Here is a 17,730-nt window from a genome sequence, read left to right as displayed (position 1 = left end):
CAGATTTTGGCATTTAGGAAATCCTTCAAAACATGGTTCTTCCAACATTGGGGATGCCAGAGAAAAAGAGGCCCCACAAGATGATTACACCTCGGTCCATTCTCCTATAGTCTCATTTATATAAGTGTCTGAATTGTTTTTCCTTGTTCTTTTTTATTTGTTTAAACTGGCTGTTTTATTGTATGCCGCCCAGAGTTAGGTGCGTGATGTGGGTGGCTAAATCAATTCGATAAATAAGCAGCTAAACTTGAGATGTTGAAACTGCCTTCAATAATACGGGCATTTTTTTTTTTGGTCTAAATATTTAATTTGGTCCATAAGTGGATCTTCCCCTTGGCAATCCTGCTCCCCACCCTCCCGGAATGAAGGAACGCCGTTTCAGGAATCTTCTCCCCAACCTCGCCTTAGATTCAGACGTCCACGCACCCCGCGTTCCTATACTCCGTGCGATTGGGAGAAGCTCGAGATCAGCGGCCGGGCGCGAAGGCTGAGCGTGAGGTTGCAGAAATCTTGGCTTCGTCGCTCCGTAAACTTTGCAAAAGGGCCGGCGACCGTGGACGCCGACCGGGGAAACGGCTTTCGGGTTACGGGATCGTGTCCACGCTCGAAGGGCACATACACACACACACAAACCCCGTGGAAAGCCACGAGCGACTAGCTTGATCGCCGCCTCTCTTTTGTTTTTAAGGAGCGCCACGTGCCGGTGCGTGTGTGTGTATATATATCTGTATATGCGTGTACGGAAAAGCGCGATCGTGCGGTTTGGAGCCAGTCTCCTCCCTCCCCGGCGCCTTTCCAGAGCAGCCACCCACTCCCACCCCACCAGCCCCAGCTTGACTGGCGGCGCGCGGGTTGGGCTGGGAGGGTAAAGGCAGCTCGGGCGTGGAAGCTGCTGCTGCCGCCGCCGCCGCCGCCGCCTCTCTCTGATCGCCTCGCCTTTCAAGAGCGAGCGGTTTTTGCAAGGGACGAGGACCGGAGCGCTGGGGCGAAGAGGGAAGGACCAGACCACAGCCGAGGAAGAGCCGGGCTCGAAAGCGCCAGCCAAGCAACCCCAATCGCGCGCCATCGCCCTTTTCTCCGCCAGGCGGCATGAGCAGCTGCGACGCCAAAGATTACCTGGCCAGGAGGGAGATCCCGCAGCTTTTCGAGGTACGAGCGCATCTCGGCGGCGGGCGAACCCGTCGCTTTGCTGCTGCCGCTCGCCTCGCCTCCGCCAGCGGAGCAAGTTTTCCCCCAAAGTCGGAGGAAATGGGGAGGGAAGGAAAGGATGCGGAGATCCCAGGGGCGTCTAAAGGGAAAAGGTGGCAGGGATCCCGGGGTGTAAAAGACGAGAAGGGGCCGGGCGAGGCGGGAGGAAAGAAGGCAAGCAAAAGGAGATATAGGGGTCGTTGCGGGGAGAAGTAAGTGGCGGTGGCTTTCTGAGTCGGTTGAAGAGGAAGTAACCGGCTTTTTCCATGCATTAGCTTCAGGCGTCCTTTAAACCCGCTGCTGCGGACTCTCCAAGCTGGAGGCAGATGATCTGAAATAGAGGTTAGGGTTTTCTGGGGGTTTTAGGGGTTTTTTTGCCCCTAAAAAAATTTCTAGCTGGCAGCTTTAGAACTCTTGATTCTTAGGAGGCACTGAGGAGGAGGTTAGAACAGCTGGAACATGTGTGCCAACTACCAAGGTATCGTCTTGAGGTTCCTCACTAGATGTCTTTGACTTCCAGATGGTTGCTGTAGTGTAGGTCTTCTCAATAGCCCCCCCCTTCCCCCCCCTCTGGTCTTTGTCACTCATCTGTTCTGCCCTTACTTCTAGTTGCCTTGGCTTCACCACTGACTTTGTTTCCAGCGTTTGTTTCTAACCTTGTCATCGAGAAATGTGTGTAGAATTGCTAATTAGCAGGCAGAAGAACCGTGCCCGTTTTCCTTGATATTTTTGGATTAATCGGGTTGGAAAATTTTGCATCCAGGAAGCAAAAGCGGCCTACCAGAGATGCTGTTTCATTCATATTCATTGGCATTTCATTCAGGTGGCATTCTTTGTGACTTCATAGGGACATGGCTTGTAGTCACAGCTGTCCTTTAGGCATTGTTTCCTTTTGCAGTGCAATATTACGTGTTCCAAAAGATTTTGTCCGAAACACAATTACCTGAATGTAAAAATTAATTCAGAAAGATTATTTCCACTATTACTGTTCATTTTTAGTAATAAAAATGCTAAAGATTTTTATGTCATGAGACAATATGGGAGACTTTAAAGATTTTTATTCTACATGACCGTTCTAAGAAAAAAATGCATTTGTGATTTACTAAATAGTATGGATAACTTAAGTAGGGCATCTCAAATCATTCGATTTGTATTATATAATCATTAGATCATAAACATCAAATTCTAGACGAGATTCTAGCAGTGTAATGTTGTTCTTATAGAAAAATCCCGAGTTCTTTTTCAGATAGTATGGTTATTAAACATTACAACTACAGTGATAAAAACTTAATACAAACTAAAAAAGAAAAAGAAAAAATAGAAGGTGCAGAGAAGAAAAAGGAAATAGAAAAGAGAGGAAAATAACAATATATTAAAGAAAAATAAAAGAAATGATAAAGAAATAACTTTCCCTTTTATCACAAGTATAAACACTGTTAGTAATCATCCCCTTAAACTGCAACACATGATGTCTTCCTCTCAAATTGCATCTCTTATTTATAAACAAATAGTTTAAAACCTAGTCATTCCAGTCCCGATCAGCAAAAGCCCACTAAGGTTACCAGTGATAACAACGTATCTATTTTAGCCTTGATCAACTAAACCAACTTTATATTTCTCCCTTTTACTTAAAACAATCTTGATAGTGGCCTAAAAGTTTATTTCTTTTTATTTATTTCTTTGTCCCTTTTCACAAAGTTGTTCAAAGATTTAACAAGCCTCTATAAATCCAATAGAGGAAGATCATCCAGATCCCTGTCTTGGTTTATTTGCATATCCCTTTTAATTATTAAGCTATCAGCCGGTTTCTTTTGTATGTGCAGTACAGCATCTTTTCCCATATCATATTGTAGCTTATAATTTTAAAATCCACTTTCAAATCAGTCTCAGTCTTGTCTGGTAAAATTTATTTATTTATTTTTATCCCACTTTTAGTATTTTATTTTTCTTACATGTAAATGCAGTTTATCTATATAGGTAGACACCCTTAAAATTAATTTCTGGATCCATTATTTAAAAATAACATTCAGTGAGCTGAATGTTAAAACATTTTGCTCCATTCTATATTAGTAAATCAAATGTAAGTGTTCTCCTTTAATTGTAATCATTGTGCTTTCTCAAGAATTTAACCTTTAAAGTCCCAATCTATTCTGGTTTTTTTTTTAATCAAAGCAACAGTATTTTCCCACAGGAAGGATTCTTATAATTCCAGAATCTTATTTCAAATTTATCTGGACTTTCTAACTAAAATCAAAACTGTAATTACCCCTTTGCTGTTTATTCCAGATTTTTTTTTAAGATCCTTAAACTTGCATTTAAAAGTTCTTTCATTAAGGATTAAAGGAAACCCACAGCCAATTTTTCCGACTTTGTTAATCCAAAATTTCCTAATAGCTCAGAAAGCAGTTAAACAATTTCTGAAAGTGATTAGAAAAGGACTTATATGAACTCAGTGGTCTTAAAGGTGCCAAGCGTGTGGTAAGTCAGATAGCTATTCTCTAAACCCATTGAAAACATCTATTTTGTATGGAGCACTTGTGAGTGATCTCAAGTGCTCTCTTTTTCTGGAGAGGAATTATGAAGAGTCGGTTTACTCATTGATTTTTCATTGTGCTTAATCTTCAGTTTTTTTAGCAGAGCTGTCTTAAATTCACCAAAGTCTAGAAAGCCCCACTAAGTACGATAGAGTTCTTTCTTCATAAATGTGTATGATATTGTATTCTTACCATATAATCCTATCCATCTATTTAAAGTAAGTCTACTTGAACTGAGTAGAACGTATTCGCAGCTAAATAATATTATTTATTAATTCATTCCTTAATACTCTGCCATTCCATCCAATGGACAATCAAGATAGTTTATAAGAGATAAATAGAAAAAAAATTATGGAATATAAACAAAATGATACACATAATTAAGATCCACAGAACTATCACACAAAATTTTAAAAGCATCCTAACATTTTCCGATGGGATCAAAGAGCTTCTTTTTAAGTATCCCACTGGAGACCCAAGACACTTCTCCTGAGAGAGTGTAACTTATACGTGCAGATGATACCAATATTTATTTATTTATTTGGCCTGATTTAAGTGTCATCTCTGGATAGCTTATCATTTAGCAAACCAAGATTAAAACAGAGTGCAAAATAGATAGAGAAGACGGGACCTGGACACTCAATGTCAGATCCAAGAAACAACTTCATGATCCCTAGGCTTCGGAGTACTACTACTAGATCTTCAATGCCATCCAAAATGCCATCAGTATGGGACCACATGGGTCTCAGGAGGGATCTCCGTCTATATAAAGAACATCTTTATCAAACATTTCAAATTTGTTCTCTTATATGTCATTATACAGCCTATTTAATATTCAAAATACTTTCTGATCTTGTTTGTTGTATTTTCTAAACCCTATTATCCCTTTATTCCCATTTTAGATATACAACTGTGAGGATATTGCGTAATAATTCTAGAGTGTTTTTATGAGGGATATATACAGTGGTGAGATTCAGTCAGTTCCCACCACTTTGGGAGAATCGGTTGTTAACTTTCTGAGCAGTTTGGCGAACTGGTTATTGGAAGAAATCATTAGGGCAGAGAACCAGTTGTTAAATTACTTGAATCCCACCATTGGCTAGGTAGTAGATCAACCCACAGTGCATGGACTTCATGTGGTTTTGAACAGCTAGTATATACGGTCCTACAAGATAATTAAAAAATAAAGGAAGTTTGTTATTTATATATGTTAACTATATATGCATATATTTTATATATATGCATATATTTTATATATATACAAATTCCTCTTTACTCAATACAGCCCAGGCAGCTCAAAAGGTTGGACAACCATGCAATAGGTAAATAAACCAATATAAATAGCAATAGCACTTAGACTCATATACCACTTCACAGTGCTTTACAGCCCTCTCTAAGCAGTTTACAGAGTCAACATATTGCCCCCAACAATCATGGTCTTCAGTTTACTGACCTCGGAAAGATGGAAGACTGAGTAAATCTTCTGTAAGAAAGACAAATACACCAGTGTAAATCTCTTGTGAGAAGGACAGTTTCTAGTTCCATTTAAAATGAATTTTGCTTCATTTATTCATTTTCACAAGTAAAGAATGTTCTATATATTGACATATCTGGCCTGACCATGCAAGGGGCAAGAGATTCAGTAGGCCTTTACAAGGATTAGAATCACTTTCCCCAACAAATAAAAACAAGGATTTTAAAGACATTGGTATTTGCAATGCAACTCAGAACATGCAGAAGAAGGTAGCTTGGAATAGTTATTAGAATTGTCGTAGAGGCCTGACATAATAATTTGACAAGCTGTATTTCAGCAGTCAGAAAATTTTGCTTGGGATATATGCATATGAGTATGTTTTGATTTTTCAGTCCTCTGTGTCTCTGTTCTTTACAACACACCCACTGCTTAGTATATTTTGTGGGCTCCCTAGTGGAATTGGGGGACTTGTTTATAATTTCTATAAAGTACAAGTAGTCCTCGACTTACAACAGTTCATTTAGTGACTGTTTGAAGTTACAACGGCACTGAAAAAAGCGATTTATAACCATTTTTGTCACTTACGTTGTAGAATTCCCCATGGTCACGTGATTTACATTCGGATGCTTGACAACTGACTCACATTTATGGCAGTTGCAGTGTCCCAGAATCATGTGATCCCCTTTTGCGACCTTCTGACAGGCAAAGTCAACAGGAAAACCCGGATTCACTTAACAACTGTGTTTACTAATTTAACAATTGCAATGATTCATTTAACAAATGTGGCAAGAAAAGTTGTAAAATGGGGCAAAATTCACTTAACAAATTTCTAACACATAAATTTTGGGCTCAATTGTGGTTGTAAGTTGAGGACTACATATATATGCTTTAATATGTGCACATTTAATTGCCGCTGCATTTGAAATCAGATTATCAAAAGGTGTATTTTAAGGGCAATAAAAACATTTCATTTCATAGTTTAGGAAAACGATTATGTAACTGGTATACATCCTGTAAAATCCTCACATATAAAGTCTTATGCAGACTTGTTGTCAGGCGCTCTGGGTAGAAATTACTATGTAGGTTTTGATTGGTAGCTTGCTATGGTTTTAGAAGATTCAAAAGTCAAGGGAATTCCACTCTAGATATGACTACAAAGGTACGACAGCCTACATTTGACTATGATAAGAAGATAACATTTCATCTGAAAATAAAATCAGGTCCAGAGAAAAGGGAATAATATTAAAAGAAAAATTAGATTTCCAGAACAGGTCGGTGGGGGTCGGGGGGGGGGGGGAGAAAGGAAAAGAAAAAGAAAAAAAATACAGACGAAGGTCAAAAGAATAAACAGATCTTTTACCATAAAGATTTAAAGTTACCTGAGATTAGGATAATCCTGTGACACCCTTTAGATGGTAATGAACAAGACATTTTGACTTTGGGAAGTCTATTAGGAATAGAGCAACAACAGGATACATCAGGGTCCTTCTCTTATTGCTAACATAGTTTACAAATGAATTTAAAGCAGGTTGTGCAGGAATTACAACAAAGAAAGTGGCAGGGAATAGGCAGATGCCTATTTTTTCCTGCACAGTTGTGTAATTGTTGCTGTGTGGATTTCTATTTATATTTGTCCCAAGTTTACTGATGATCTGGGTAAGTGAAAACCTCATATCTGGGTGTTTGCGGGGCAGCTGAAATGCCTCAAATGCAAAATGGGTGGCTATGTAAATAAATGCATACATAAATAAATTCCCATTCAAAACTGCCGTTCAAAAGAAATGATAAAAAAGACTTCAAAATCTGGTTGAGATACAGGGAAAAGGCTGAGACAGACATTCTGGATGATCTTCAATCAGTCAGAGCTTTGTGAATTCCTGAATTAAAATTCCCTGTCTTCTCCAGGCAGAGAAGAGAAAGAAAAATGGTTGTGGCAGCCTGTCTCTTCCCAAGTCATAACCATGCAAGAGCTAATTTATGCAGCAGTGATATAGCAGTGTTGTTCTTGGTATAATTTTGAAACTTAAAAAATTGCAAACCTTAAAATTAAAAAGCTTTTTTTAACGTTTCCAAGGAGTGCTGTGAGAATATGTGATCCACATGCTTCCAAGGTTGGGTTGTTTTTTTTAGCTGCGTTAGAGGCAAACTGTTGCAAGCCTCAAGAGTGAAACAACAGTTATGTAAAGTAGCTGTTTTACAAATGCTATAATGATATATTATTAAAATACAGCATTTTAAACTTTTAGCCTTCCTTATCCGAATATAAAAAGTAGAATGCCTGCAAGCAAATTAATCTTGGACAATGCAATGCTGTGTTACATTTACAACATTTATTTACAGGCTCTTTTGGCTAAATCAAACAGCTGCTAATAAAATTGTCCCAATTGTCATTTTCAGTGCAATGATTCTTCAGACATAATTCTTTTATATATTCTTGGGTTGTGAAATTCTAAGCACATGTATTTATAATGAAAGTAGGGCTACATTCCAATCCTTGGCGATTGGAAACAATTATCATTGGGTTTAATAAGGCTTCCTTCCAAATAAATATTCCTTTATACCAATATAAAATATTGCTTAAATGGGATTCACTTCCTGAGGTCCATGTTGTTTTCTTGACAGCAGAATGGAAACAATACATACTTGGATGTTTTTCTCTTTTTTTGTAAAAAGTTTTTTATTTTTTTTACACAAACACCATCATACAGTGCATTTTTTCTGAACAGAATATTGGCCAGGTTTCAAATTTAAACAACTGTTAGTTCTTCCAACACATTTGTATGCTTACATTAATACATTTTGCCTTTTCTCTCTCATTTTTATTTTCTTTCTTTTATTTATGTTGTACATTTAGTCTTACCCTTCGCTCTGAATTCTAATCATTTATCAACTTCCCTCTTCCATCCCCTCTCCTTAGTCCCTCTAAATTAAACCCTTTATTTCCCAATTAATATTTATAAAATTTTATATATACTACTTATCAAACATTAGAGTCATTCATATATTTGCAATTCAAAAACAATTCATATAATATTAACCATAATCAAAAAAAGAAAAGGAAAAAAACTCAGTTAATCTCCATAATATCATTTCTAATGCTTTGAGAATTTACTCAAAGCATTAGATGCTTTTCAACTGGATTAATCTATAGTTTAATTTACAGCCCTAGATTGCCTTGCTTGTATCGCAGCCAAATACTTCAATCTGACAATGTTATCTACAAAGTAGAAGTAGTCCTTATTAACTGACCACAATTGGGACCACCAACTTGGTTGTTAAGTGAAGTGGTAGCTAACCGAAACTGCGACTGTGCTTGTAATCTTACTTAACTTGCTTTCTTTGCTTTGTAGAGCTGCAAAGGTTGTAACTGTGAGGATTGGTTGCAAAGTTTTTTATCAATGTTGTAACTGCTAAATGAGGACTATCTGTACTTTATCTCAGTGGTCCCCAAACCTTTCTGGCTCTGTGGATTGGAAGCGGCAGTGGCGAGTAGTGGCAGCAGGGGAAGGGCATTTCATGCGCGGAAATGGAGCATCGCACTCTCACCTGCCACTTGTGCAGCCTCGTTCCAAACAGGCCATGGACTGGTACTGGTCTGTGGACCAGGGCATGGGAAGTCCTATTTTATCTGACTTAACTGAAGTTAAGAAACTCTGATCTTATAAAAACCCGTTCATTGATATTTTTTATTTTTAAAAATATTTTTTTTAAAATCCCAAACTGTATTTTTTTCAATAGCGGTTAATTTTTATATTGTTCAGGTTCATCAAATTGATAATAACTGTCATAGGGAAAAAAAACACTCCAGCCTTATCAATTACTTCTGGCTCTGTAACATACATAGGGAGACTTTATAACTGTCGTGTCCCACTCCTCCGCTGACAGCTGGGTCGGGGAAGTCCGTATCAAGCGTGCCTCTGCAGCTCTGCCAAAGTCCTATCAGAGTTCACAAGGCAGGCAGGAGACCAGGAAGTGACTTCAGCAATCCAAGTTAGACTTTGCCTGACTCAGAGAATGCCAGAAAGCAGATCCTTTATATAGGCCATGGGGTGTGGCTCCATGATTCAGCACTTATCCAGGCCTGCCCCTCCCTTCCTTTTGCTGACGTCGCCTCTCAACTCTCCGGAAGCGAGGATCTCTCCAGCCTCCAGCTGTTGGTAATCTGAGCTCATGACTGGCTTCACATTCTTCAGGCTCGCATGCTGTGGGGGAGGGGTTTAGTTGCTCCGTTTGCCTGGGCATGGTGCCAGGACTGGGGGCTGAAGGCACTTCAGGCCCTTCGTCTTGCTCGGCCTGTCCGGGCATGGTGCCAGGGCTGGAGGCATGCCAGGACATTCTTCCGAACTATCAGCATCCGGCAGGAGATAAGAGGGACCCGGCTGCGGCAGGGGGAGCGAGCGAGATACAACAATAACTTTAAAAAGTATTCTTGTCCATAATTCTGAATGTATTTTGAAACTATCCATTTATTCAGAAGTATTATTGTGTTGAAATGCAAGTATGGATGACCGAATTCTCTCTTCCAATTAAAATCCTATATATAGAAAATTTATATCACTATCAAGACTTTAGAACCTATCAACTTTTCACCTGTAGCAGTCCACAGAAAACAAGTATCTAAATTCAGAATAATTTAGACCCTTAGCTGTAATTCCTACTGTTTTCTAAATACTGCAGATCTTGGCAATTGTATCCTGTGCTGAGTCATTTAACTGACACATATCTTGTACATGTACAGATATTGTACATGTAGCATGGAATTAAAATCATTCACTCTCATAGACTTGCTTTGAAAATAGAAGGACATGCAATTAAATTGAAAGGGAGTTTATATCTGTGTTAGCCTCATTATATGTCAGTTCACAAGCTGTTAAAATGGCAATATTGATTTTTTCCCCCTCTTTGACTGCATCTTCCATAGTATGAGACAGTTAGCTATTTTATAGAAAAGTGTATGATTTACATTATTACGAAAACAATCATAGATTCTATATTACAGCTTTACAAATAAGAATTTATAGGTTTAATAAACCACACTTTAATTTTAAGCTTGTACTTGTCATATCTCTTAATCAGTGGCATAATACAAAATTGGAAAGGAGAGTAAAAATCAAAGCAATGTATGAAGTGGGACATGAGTGGTATGGTAGCAAGAAAGCTCCTGAGAATCCGAAAATATGAAGAGGTATTGTAAATAGAGTTGGAGTAAATTGGATTTAGCTCATTTCCTTTCCTTTCTGGCCTCAAGACCCTTCTCCTTCTGCCTTCCTTTCTGTGGTTTGCAGAATATTGCTTACTTCAAAAAGGAATGGCACGATGGCACATGTTTTTATGCACGAAAAATACAGAGATTTTATAATTTTAGTCTATAAGGGTTACCTGTTTAATCCACAAAAATACTGGTGTCAGTTAAATGACTCTCCAGAGATGTAGAAAATTCTAGCGTTTTACTGCTGTCTAGTGCTCTTCCGGAATTCTTCGGCCCTAAACTATAAATTTATTTTCAACTTCATTAAATTGCATTTGTTGGTTAATCTCTTATGTTTCAGAGTTTGCTGAATGGATTAATGTGCTGCAAACCCGATGATCCCGTGGAGTATCTGGAAAGCTGCCTACAAAAAGTAAAGGAACTGGGAGGAGCAGAAAAAGTCAAATGGGACACTTTTGTCAGTCCGGAAAAAAGGTCACTGCCCCCACTAAATGGCAACCAATCAAGAAGAGCATTTTTCAGGAATGGTAAGATAATTTAAAATTTTACATTTCAGTTTGTGGTAAGAAGATCGATGGACCTGATAAATGATTACATAGTGTTTTGAGAATATAAGGGAACCACAGCAGCATTTACTTTATAGGTAGTCCTTGACTAATGACCAGAATTAGGACTAGAATTTCCATTGCTAAGTAAAGCGGTTGTTAAATGAGTTGTGCCCAGTTTTACAACCTTTTTTTGCCTCAGTTAAGCGAATCATTGCAGTTGTTAAGTGAATCACATGTTTATTAAAAGCAAAATCAACCTCACCCATTGACTCTGCTTGCTGGAAGCCAATTTGGAAGATAACAAATGATGATTACATCATTCCAAGACAATATGACCATCATAAATTCATGCTGGTTGGCAAGAGACCGAGTTTTGATCATGTGACTGAGGGGAAGATGCGGCGGTCTTAAGTATGAGGACCTTTTTCAATGTCATTGTAACTTCAAGAAGTTGCTAAAGCCCTGTGCTGTTCATTTGGAAAATATGTGAGACTTAGTTATACTTTGGCTACAAACTAAGATATTCCTCTTTATCAAAGAATATTTACAGTTAATTGTTATTTTGAGGTGGCCTATGACATTGAGATAGTGATTATTAGCATTTCCTCCTCTTCAATTGTATTTATGATGAAAATAAATACACTTTATTCTTTTTAATGTTTAAATAGTTTTGTAATGTATCCACTGAACACCAGCAATTGAATAATGGCATAATGCCATATGGTTTCTAACTTTGCCACAAAAGCATTTTAAAGAATATATTTAGGCCAAGCAACAATGCAAAACTTGCTTGCAGAGAAGTAATGCCAACACAATCATGTTGAGGATACAATTAAGATTGATTAGTTAAATCACCTAGAAAGCAATCTCTAGATTTGCCATTATTTAAAACCATGCCAAAATCATGTTCATAGCTTAATGTATTGTGAGAAAAATATTTTTTTCATTTTTATGAATGCACCCATAAAGTATTTTTTAAAGCAATTAAGCTATTTTCAGGTTTTGTGTGAATCACAGTCAGTAAGATTAAATGAGCCATGTAATAGTTTAACAAATGACTCTAAAAAGAGGCATTAAAATCAAATTAAAATTGAACTTGCAAAGACATTTGTCGGTTGGTATGCACTTTCATCTCTACCTATCGGTGAAAGGCACCGCAAGTCAGTCAAAACTGTACATAACAGATTATTACAAACCTCTTTTTGTTTCCTTTTTGGCTAAATGGCAAGATATATCTAAAAATGGACACATGTTCCAAACTATATAGCTAAGTTTTGAGAGATCATCTTTCTAAGTAAAGGAAACCAAAATGCTGGCTTAACATAGCATAGAAATCATTCTGGGATCATTTATTTATGAACCAAAAGTATACAAGAAACCATTCATTTAAAAGTTTATCTGAAACACATTGAATCCTATGATGCTCTAATTACATAACAGACAATTTATAAGGCATACCTTCCCTTCAGGAGATCTCTCTTTGCAAATGATCCTTTTGTGATAGGATTCTGCAATTGTTAGGGACAAGCGATCCACTACCTGAGGGCCTTCTCCCATCAAGATTATCTCTGTCAGGTTTCTATTATTTATTTATTTTATTTATTTATTTCGTCAAGCATATATTTTATGACAGATACAAGTGTAAACATATTTATAAATGCATGTAAAGGATACGAATAAAAGAAAACTTTAGGATAGGGACAGTAGGCATGCTGGTGTGCTTATGCACGCCCCATACAGACCTCTTAGGAATGGGGTGAAGTCTACAGTAGACAGTCTAAGGTTAAAGTTTTGGGGATTTGGGGAAGAAACCGCAGAGTCTGGTAGTGCATTCCAGGCATTGAAAACTCTGTTACTGAAGTCCTCTTTTCTGCAGTCTAGTTTGGATCGCTTTACCATGAGTTTGTATCTATTGTGTGCTCTTGTATTGTTTTGGTTGAAGCTGAAGTATTCATTGGCTGGTAGGACATTGTAGCAGATGATTTTATATACTATGCTTAGGTCAGACCGAAGATGGCAAAGTTCTAAGTTGTCTAAGCCCAAAGTTTCGAGTCTGGTGGCATAAGGTATTTTGTTGTGAGCAGAGGAATGGAGGACTCTTTTTGTGAAATATCTCTGGACTCGTTCAATTGTATTAGTGTCCAATATGCATCTGTGGGTTCCGACAGATGAGCTGTATTCAAGAATTGGTCTGGCAAAAGTTTTGTATGCTCTAGTTTGCAGTTCAATATTACCGGAGAAGAAGCTACGCAAGATTAGGTTAACAACTCTTAATGCTTTTTTAGCAATGCTGTTACAGTGAACTCTGACACTTAGATCATTAGAGGTGAGTACTCCAAGTTCTTTGACAGAGTGAGGGTCATCTGTTAGGTCGTATCTGTCCAGCTTGCATTTTATGTTCTGATTTTTTTTTTTTTGCCAATGTGTAAGACAGCATTTGTTGGTTGAGATTTGGAATTGCCAAATTTCTAGGGAGTTTACGAAATGGGGAAAAAGTCAGGAAACTCAGCAGGACTGAATCTGAAGGAATATAGATGCAACAGATGAAACCTTTCTTGAAAGGAACTCTTTGATGCTTGTCCCATTCCAATTTCCTGTGATGTCTCATAAGAATGGAACAGCTGTCTTCTTCAAGAGAGGAGCTTAGATCTAGCTGAATTATGATTAAAGCTTGCTGGGGACATCTTATTGAAGTAGGTTTTAGAATATCTGGTATTAATCAAAGTTCAGTACAGCAGTCTGATGTTTGATCTTCTGCTGGCTATCATTGATTGGAACTAGTTCTGTGAATAAACTCTGTAGAGTATAAATTGTTCTTAAAGAGGCAACCTGTTTTCTCATGGCACGAATGTTATAGAATGTTTTGCTGGCTGTATTTACTCAACATGCAAGCCCATAACTTATTTATGGCTTATTTAGATATAGTTTATTGCATTAACACAGCTGCACAGATATCTACAATATACTAAATCGGGTGGTGGTGGTGTCCAATCTTGTCAGCTTTAAAACTTGTGGATTTCAGTTCCCAGAATTCTTCAGCCAGCCAGCTGTATAACATACTGAATCTCATTCTAAATCCCACAATTTAGCTTAACTTGGGTGAACTATTCTCTGTGATAGTAAACTAGATATTAATATCCTCAACAATGATTTTTGAAAAATGTTTTTAACGTCTGTATGATTTACAGGAAAACTAAATGGAAGTATCTATGTAACCGTCAAGAGTCCAATTTGACTTGAGGGCGTAAATGTTTTCCTCCTCTAATAGATTTGTTGAGTGTATTGAAGGATTTGTAAAGAGATTGTTTAAGCAGGATCTTCAATTATGCCTTTTATAAAAACATCAAATATTTTTGCTATTCATTACTGATAAACATAAAAAAGTCATATTTCTGATGTTTTGTCTTTTATTTTTTGGCTTTTTATGCTCTTGAGTCAGTCTTGATTCCTGACAGCAGCTGGAAAAGTCAAATCTATTTTCTTGGCAAGATTTCAGAAGTGGTTTGCTATTGTCTTCCTCCTATAATTTGAAAGAGAGAAGGACTGGCTCTAAGTCACCCACCTGGCTTCAGGCCTAAGGCAGGCCTAGAGCTTAGGTCTCCTGGTTTCTAGCATTATACCAGAGGTCTTCAAACTTGGCAACTTTAAGACTTGTGGATTTCAACTCCCAGAATTTCTGGGAGTAGAAGTCCACAAGTCTTAAAGATGCCAAGTTTGGGGACCCCTGCATTATACTCTTATAGTACCATCAAAGGGATTCTCATTTTTGACATTACCATCTTATATTTTACAGTGATGCCTGACAACCCCAACTTTCCTTACCGGAGATATGATCGACTTCCTCCAATCCACCAGTTCTCCATCGAGAGTGACACGGACCTCTCAGAAACAGCTGAACTTATTGAGGAATATGATGTGTTCGATCCGACTAGGCCTCGACCCAAAATCATTCTAGTCATAGGTAGGAAAGCAAAAAATGAGGCTGACCACAACAAAACCAATAATATTTTTCTTAGATTGGCAGGGGCTTTTAACAATGGAGCTGCTGGGTCAATGAATGTTAGAGTTTTTGTTGTAGAGAACTCCAGCCTACTGCTGAAATGTTGTACAATAAACTTCACCTGAAACACATAGTTGCAAATAGAGCTGAATCTCTGTAGATTGAACTTTAAGAAGATAAAATCTAATCTGGTAGTTTAATCTAATAAGATAAAGAAACACACTAAGGACACTGGCACCATTGCTGGGAATCTCTTCCTTATTACTCTTCCTTTTGCATGCCTGGTATATATACTAGTTTGGAGGAATCATGCTCCTGCTTCTGCTCTGCTAGCTGGATAATCTTCTGACAGTGTCCCTAGCACAATGGTAGGTTGCTACCGGTTCGCCCCTGATCGGGTGAACCGGTAGTGGTGGAAGCGGGAGGCTCTGCCCACCCGCCCAGATGCGTGCACACCCACGAGCGAACCAGTAGCAACGTGTTTTGAAACCCACCCCTGCCCTAGCACCATCATCCTGAGCAAACATGGGCAGTGGGAGAAGGATTCTTCAAAATGTGACCATTTCATCAAAATGATGAAATGAGGATTGTGATGTTACACAGCAAGAACTCCTAGCAGATAGCATGCATTGTTGTTGTATCCATTTATACAACACCACACTAAAGTTCCTTATTGTTAAAGGCATTATGCCACCAATAGCTGCTGATGGTTAGATCAATAGAGAACTGAGGAGCTAGAGGGTAACAGGTGGTCTCATTTCTGCTCTGTGATGTTTACAATGAAAAGTACCATAGGAGTTGATAGACTAATGAACTCCTGTATAGCTCCACAAAAGCTGATAAACTTACTTCATACATTCAATGATATCTAAAGCTATTTTTTCCAATCAACTTCTATTGTGTTGACTTCTAGTATATCTTGAAGGTTTGGGAAAGACTGACCTAGATTCTTACTCAAGTTATTCATGATCGAAAGATTGCTACAAGCTTGACTTTGATGCTTGTTTAGGATGGTAGGAGGAGGATAATCAGGCAATGCATCTGAAAAAACTTGGTATGGCCTTTGTTTTTCCTTATAGGTGGACCCGGCAGTGGTAAAGGAACCCAGAGCTTAAAAATAGCAGAACGCTATGGATTTGAGTATATCTCTGTGGGTGAATTGTTAAGAAAGAAGATCCATAGCACAAGCAGCAATCGAAAATGGAGTCTGATCGCTAAGATAATTACAACTGGGGAATTAGCCCCACAGGTAAAAACAACAAGCCTTCACAATAATATGTGTATGTGTTTTTTCCCAGCAACATTTGAGAATGTACTCTTGAAATATATATCTTTTGTTGATGTTGTTTATCTGTTCAAGGAAACAACAATTACTGAAATAAAGCAAAGATTAATGCAAATTCCTGATGAGGAAGGTATTGTTATTGATGGATTTCCACGAGATGTTGCCCAAGCTCTTTCCTTTGAGGACCAAGTAAGCTGTTTATTCTTTTGGCTGCAGCTATTTTGAATATATCCTGTTTCTCATACTGGAATAAATGTATTTAATGTATTTCTCTACTGTTTTGCATAGCAAATTTGCATCTCAAATTAAATTCTAGGAAGGAATTAATAAATTAGAACAATAGAAATATGAATACCGGCAGGAGCACTAAAATAAGACTGTTTTTTATTAAATAACTCTATCCATATTGAAGAAAGTTGAAAGTACCAACTTTTCAATGACACTTTTGATGTTTGATTTTTAATGTCACTTTTTAAACTTTCCCGATTGTTCCTCACTCCCATCTTTTTTTCTTTATTGTAATTTTGTATTTTACCTTTTTTGTTTTTTTTTGAAATTTAATAAAATTCTTTTTTTAAGAAAAGGATTATGAACAGAAGCAGGAAAGCCAATCCAAGCAAAGTACTTCATCCAGTACTCACATGGGGAAGTAGGGTTCATAAGATAGGTCTTCAATAAGTGTCTAAGAAATGTAATATATTTAAACAAAGAGATTATTCTCTCCATCCCATCCCATAATTATGTGTGAATTGATATAATTTTGCAGAATTGATATAAAGACTATTTAAAGGGAAGAGACATTAAAAAGAAAGCAAAGTTAAATTTGGAATGGCAAAAGCAATGAAATGGCAAAAGCTATGAAATGGCAAAAGCAATGGTGGCAATTTTTTCATATCTTCTTTCTCAAGGCAGATACTCACTTCCTACAATTTTCTTCCCCTACCCCCACCCCACCCCCACAAAGATACTCTTTCGCCTGTTGTAATGCCTTGCAGTTTGCTCTTTCTGATGGAAGATTAAAGTAGAATGTGGTAAGTAGGTACCTTACCTTAGAATGTGGTAAGGTGGTAAGGCATGTGAGAACGAAACAGTGCTGTAGATAAATGGTTAATAAATGAATTTTATCAATGCAATTTATTTTACAAGGACATTAACTTTAATTAGTGATTATTATTTCAGTTAATTCACAAACTCACATTTCTTTTTTTTTTTGAATATTTTTTTTATTTTATAAACAAACATTTAATATATCAGTCATTCCTTCCGTGTGAAATCTTCATGGCTCCATCTTTTTATTGTTTCTTCTTTCTTCATTTCAATTTAATCTATTACAATTTTTCTACAAGTACAATACTCTAATTTTACCATTTTCTTACATAACTATCAATTTGCTTATATATATCTTTTTTCTAACCAATGGCAAAATTGATCCCGTATCTTAAAATATTCTGAGTCCTCTCTTTCTTTAATCATCAAAGTTAATCTATTCATT

At 37.5% G+C, this 17,730-nt stretch overlaps 1 protein-coding gene across 2 annotated transcripts in view; it reads left to right on the top strand.

Annotated features, from left to right (window-relative positions):
• The first annotated feature begins 834 nt into the window (after nt 1-834).
• AK5 (adenylate kinase 5) overlaps nt 835-17,730 on the top strand; it is a 124,081-nt gene continuing 107,185 nt past the window's right edge. Inside the window, exons 1-5 of one of the 2 annotated variants that reach the window (XM_058177140.1) lie at nt 835-1,149; nt 10,746-10,932; nt 14,747-14,914; nt 16,033-16,202; nt 16,314-16,427. In XM_058177140.1, coding sequence (XP_058033123.1) covers nt 1,090-1,149; nt 10,746-10,932; nt 14,747-14,914; nt 16,033-16,202; nt 16,314-16,427 — 699 coding nt within the window. In that variant the 5' untranslated portion in view covers nt 835-1,089. The remainder of the gene's footprint in view (nt 1,150-10,745; nt 10,933-14,746; nt 14,915-16,032; nt 16,203-16,313; nt 16,428-17,730) is intronic. The other variant, XM_058177141.1, reaches the window with a different exon arrangement.

Source organism: Ahaetulla prasina, chromosome 3, assembly GCF_028640845.1.
Source record: "Ahaetulla prasina isolate Xishuangbanna chromosome 3, ASM2864084v1, whole genome shotgun sequence".
In the NCBI taxonomy this organism is placed as follows: domain Eukaryota; kingdom Metazoa; phylum Chordata; class Lepidosauria; order Squamata; family Colubridae; genus Ahaetulla; species Ahaetulla prasina.
The sequence above is the reverse complement of the archived record's forward strand: the minus strand, read 5'-3'. Positions and strand labels throughout refer to the sequence as shown.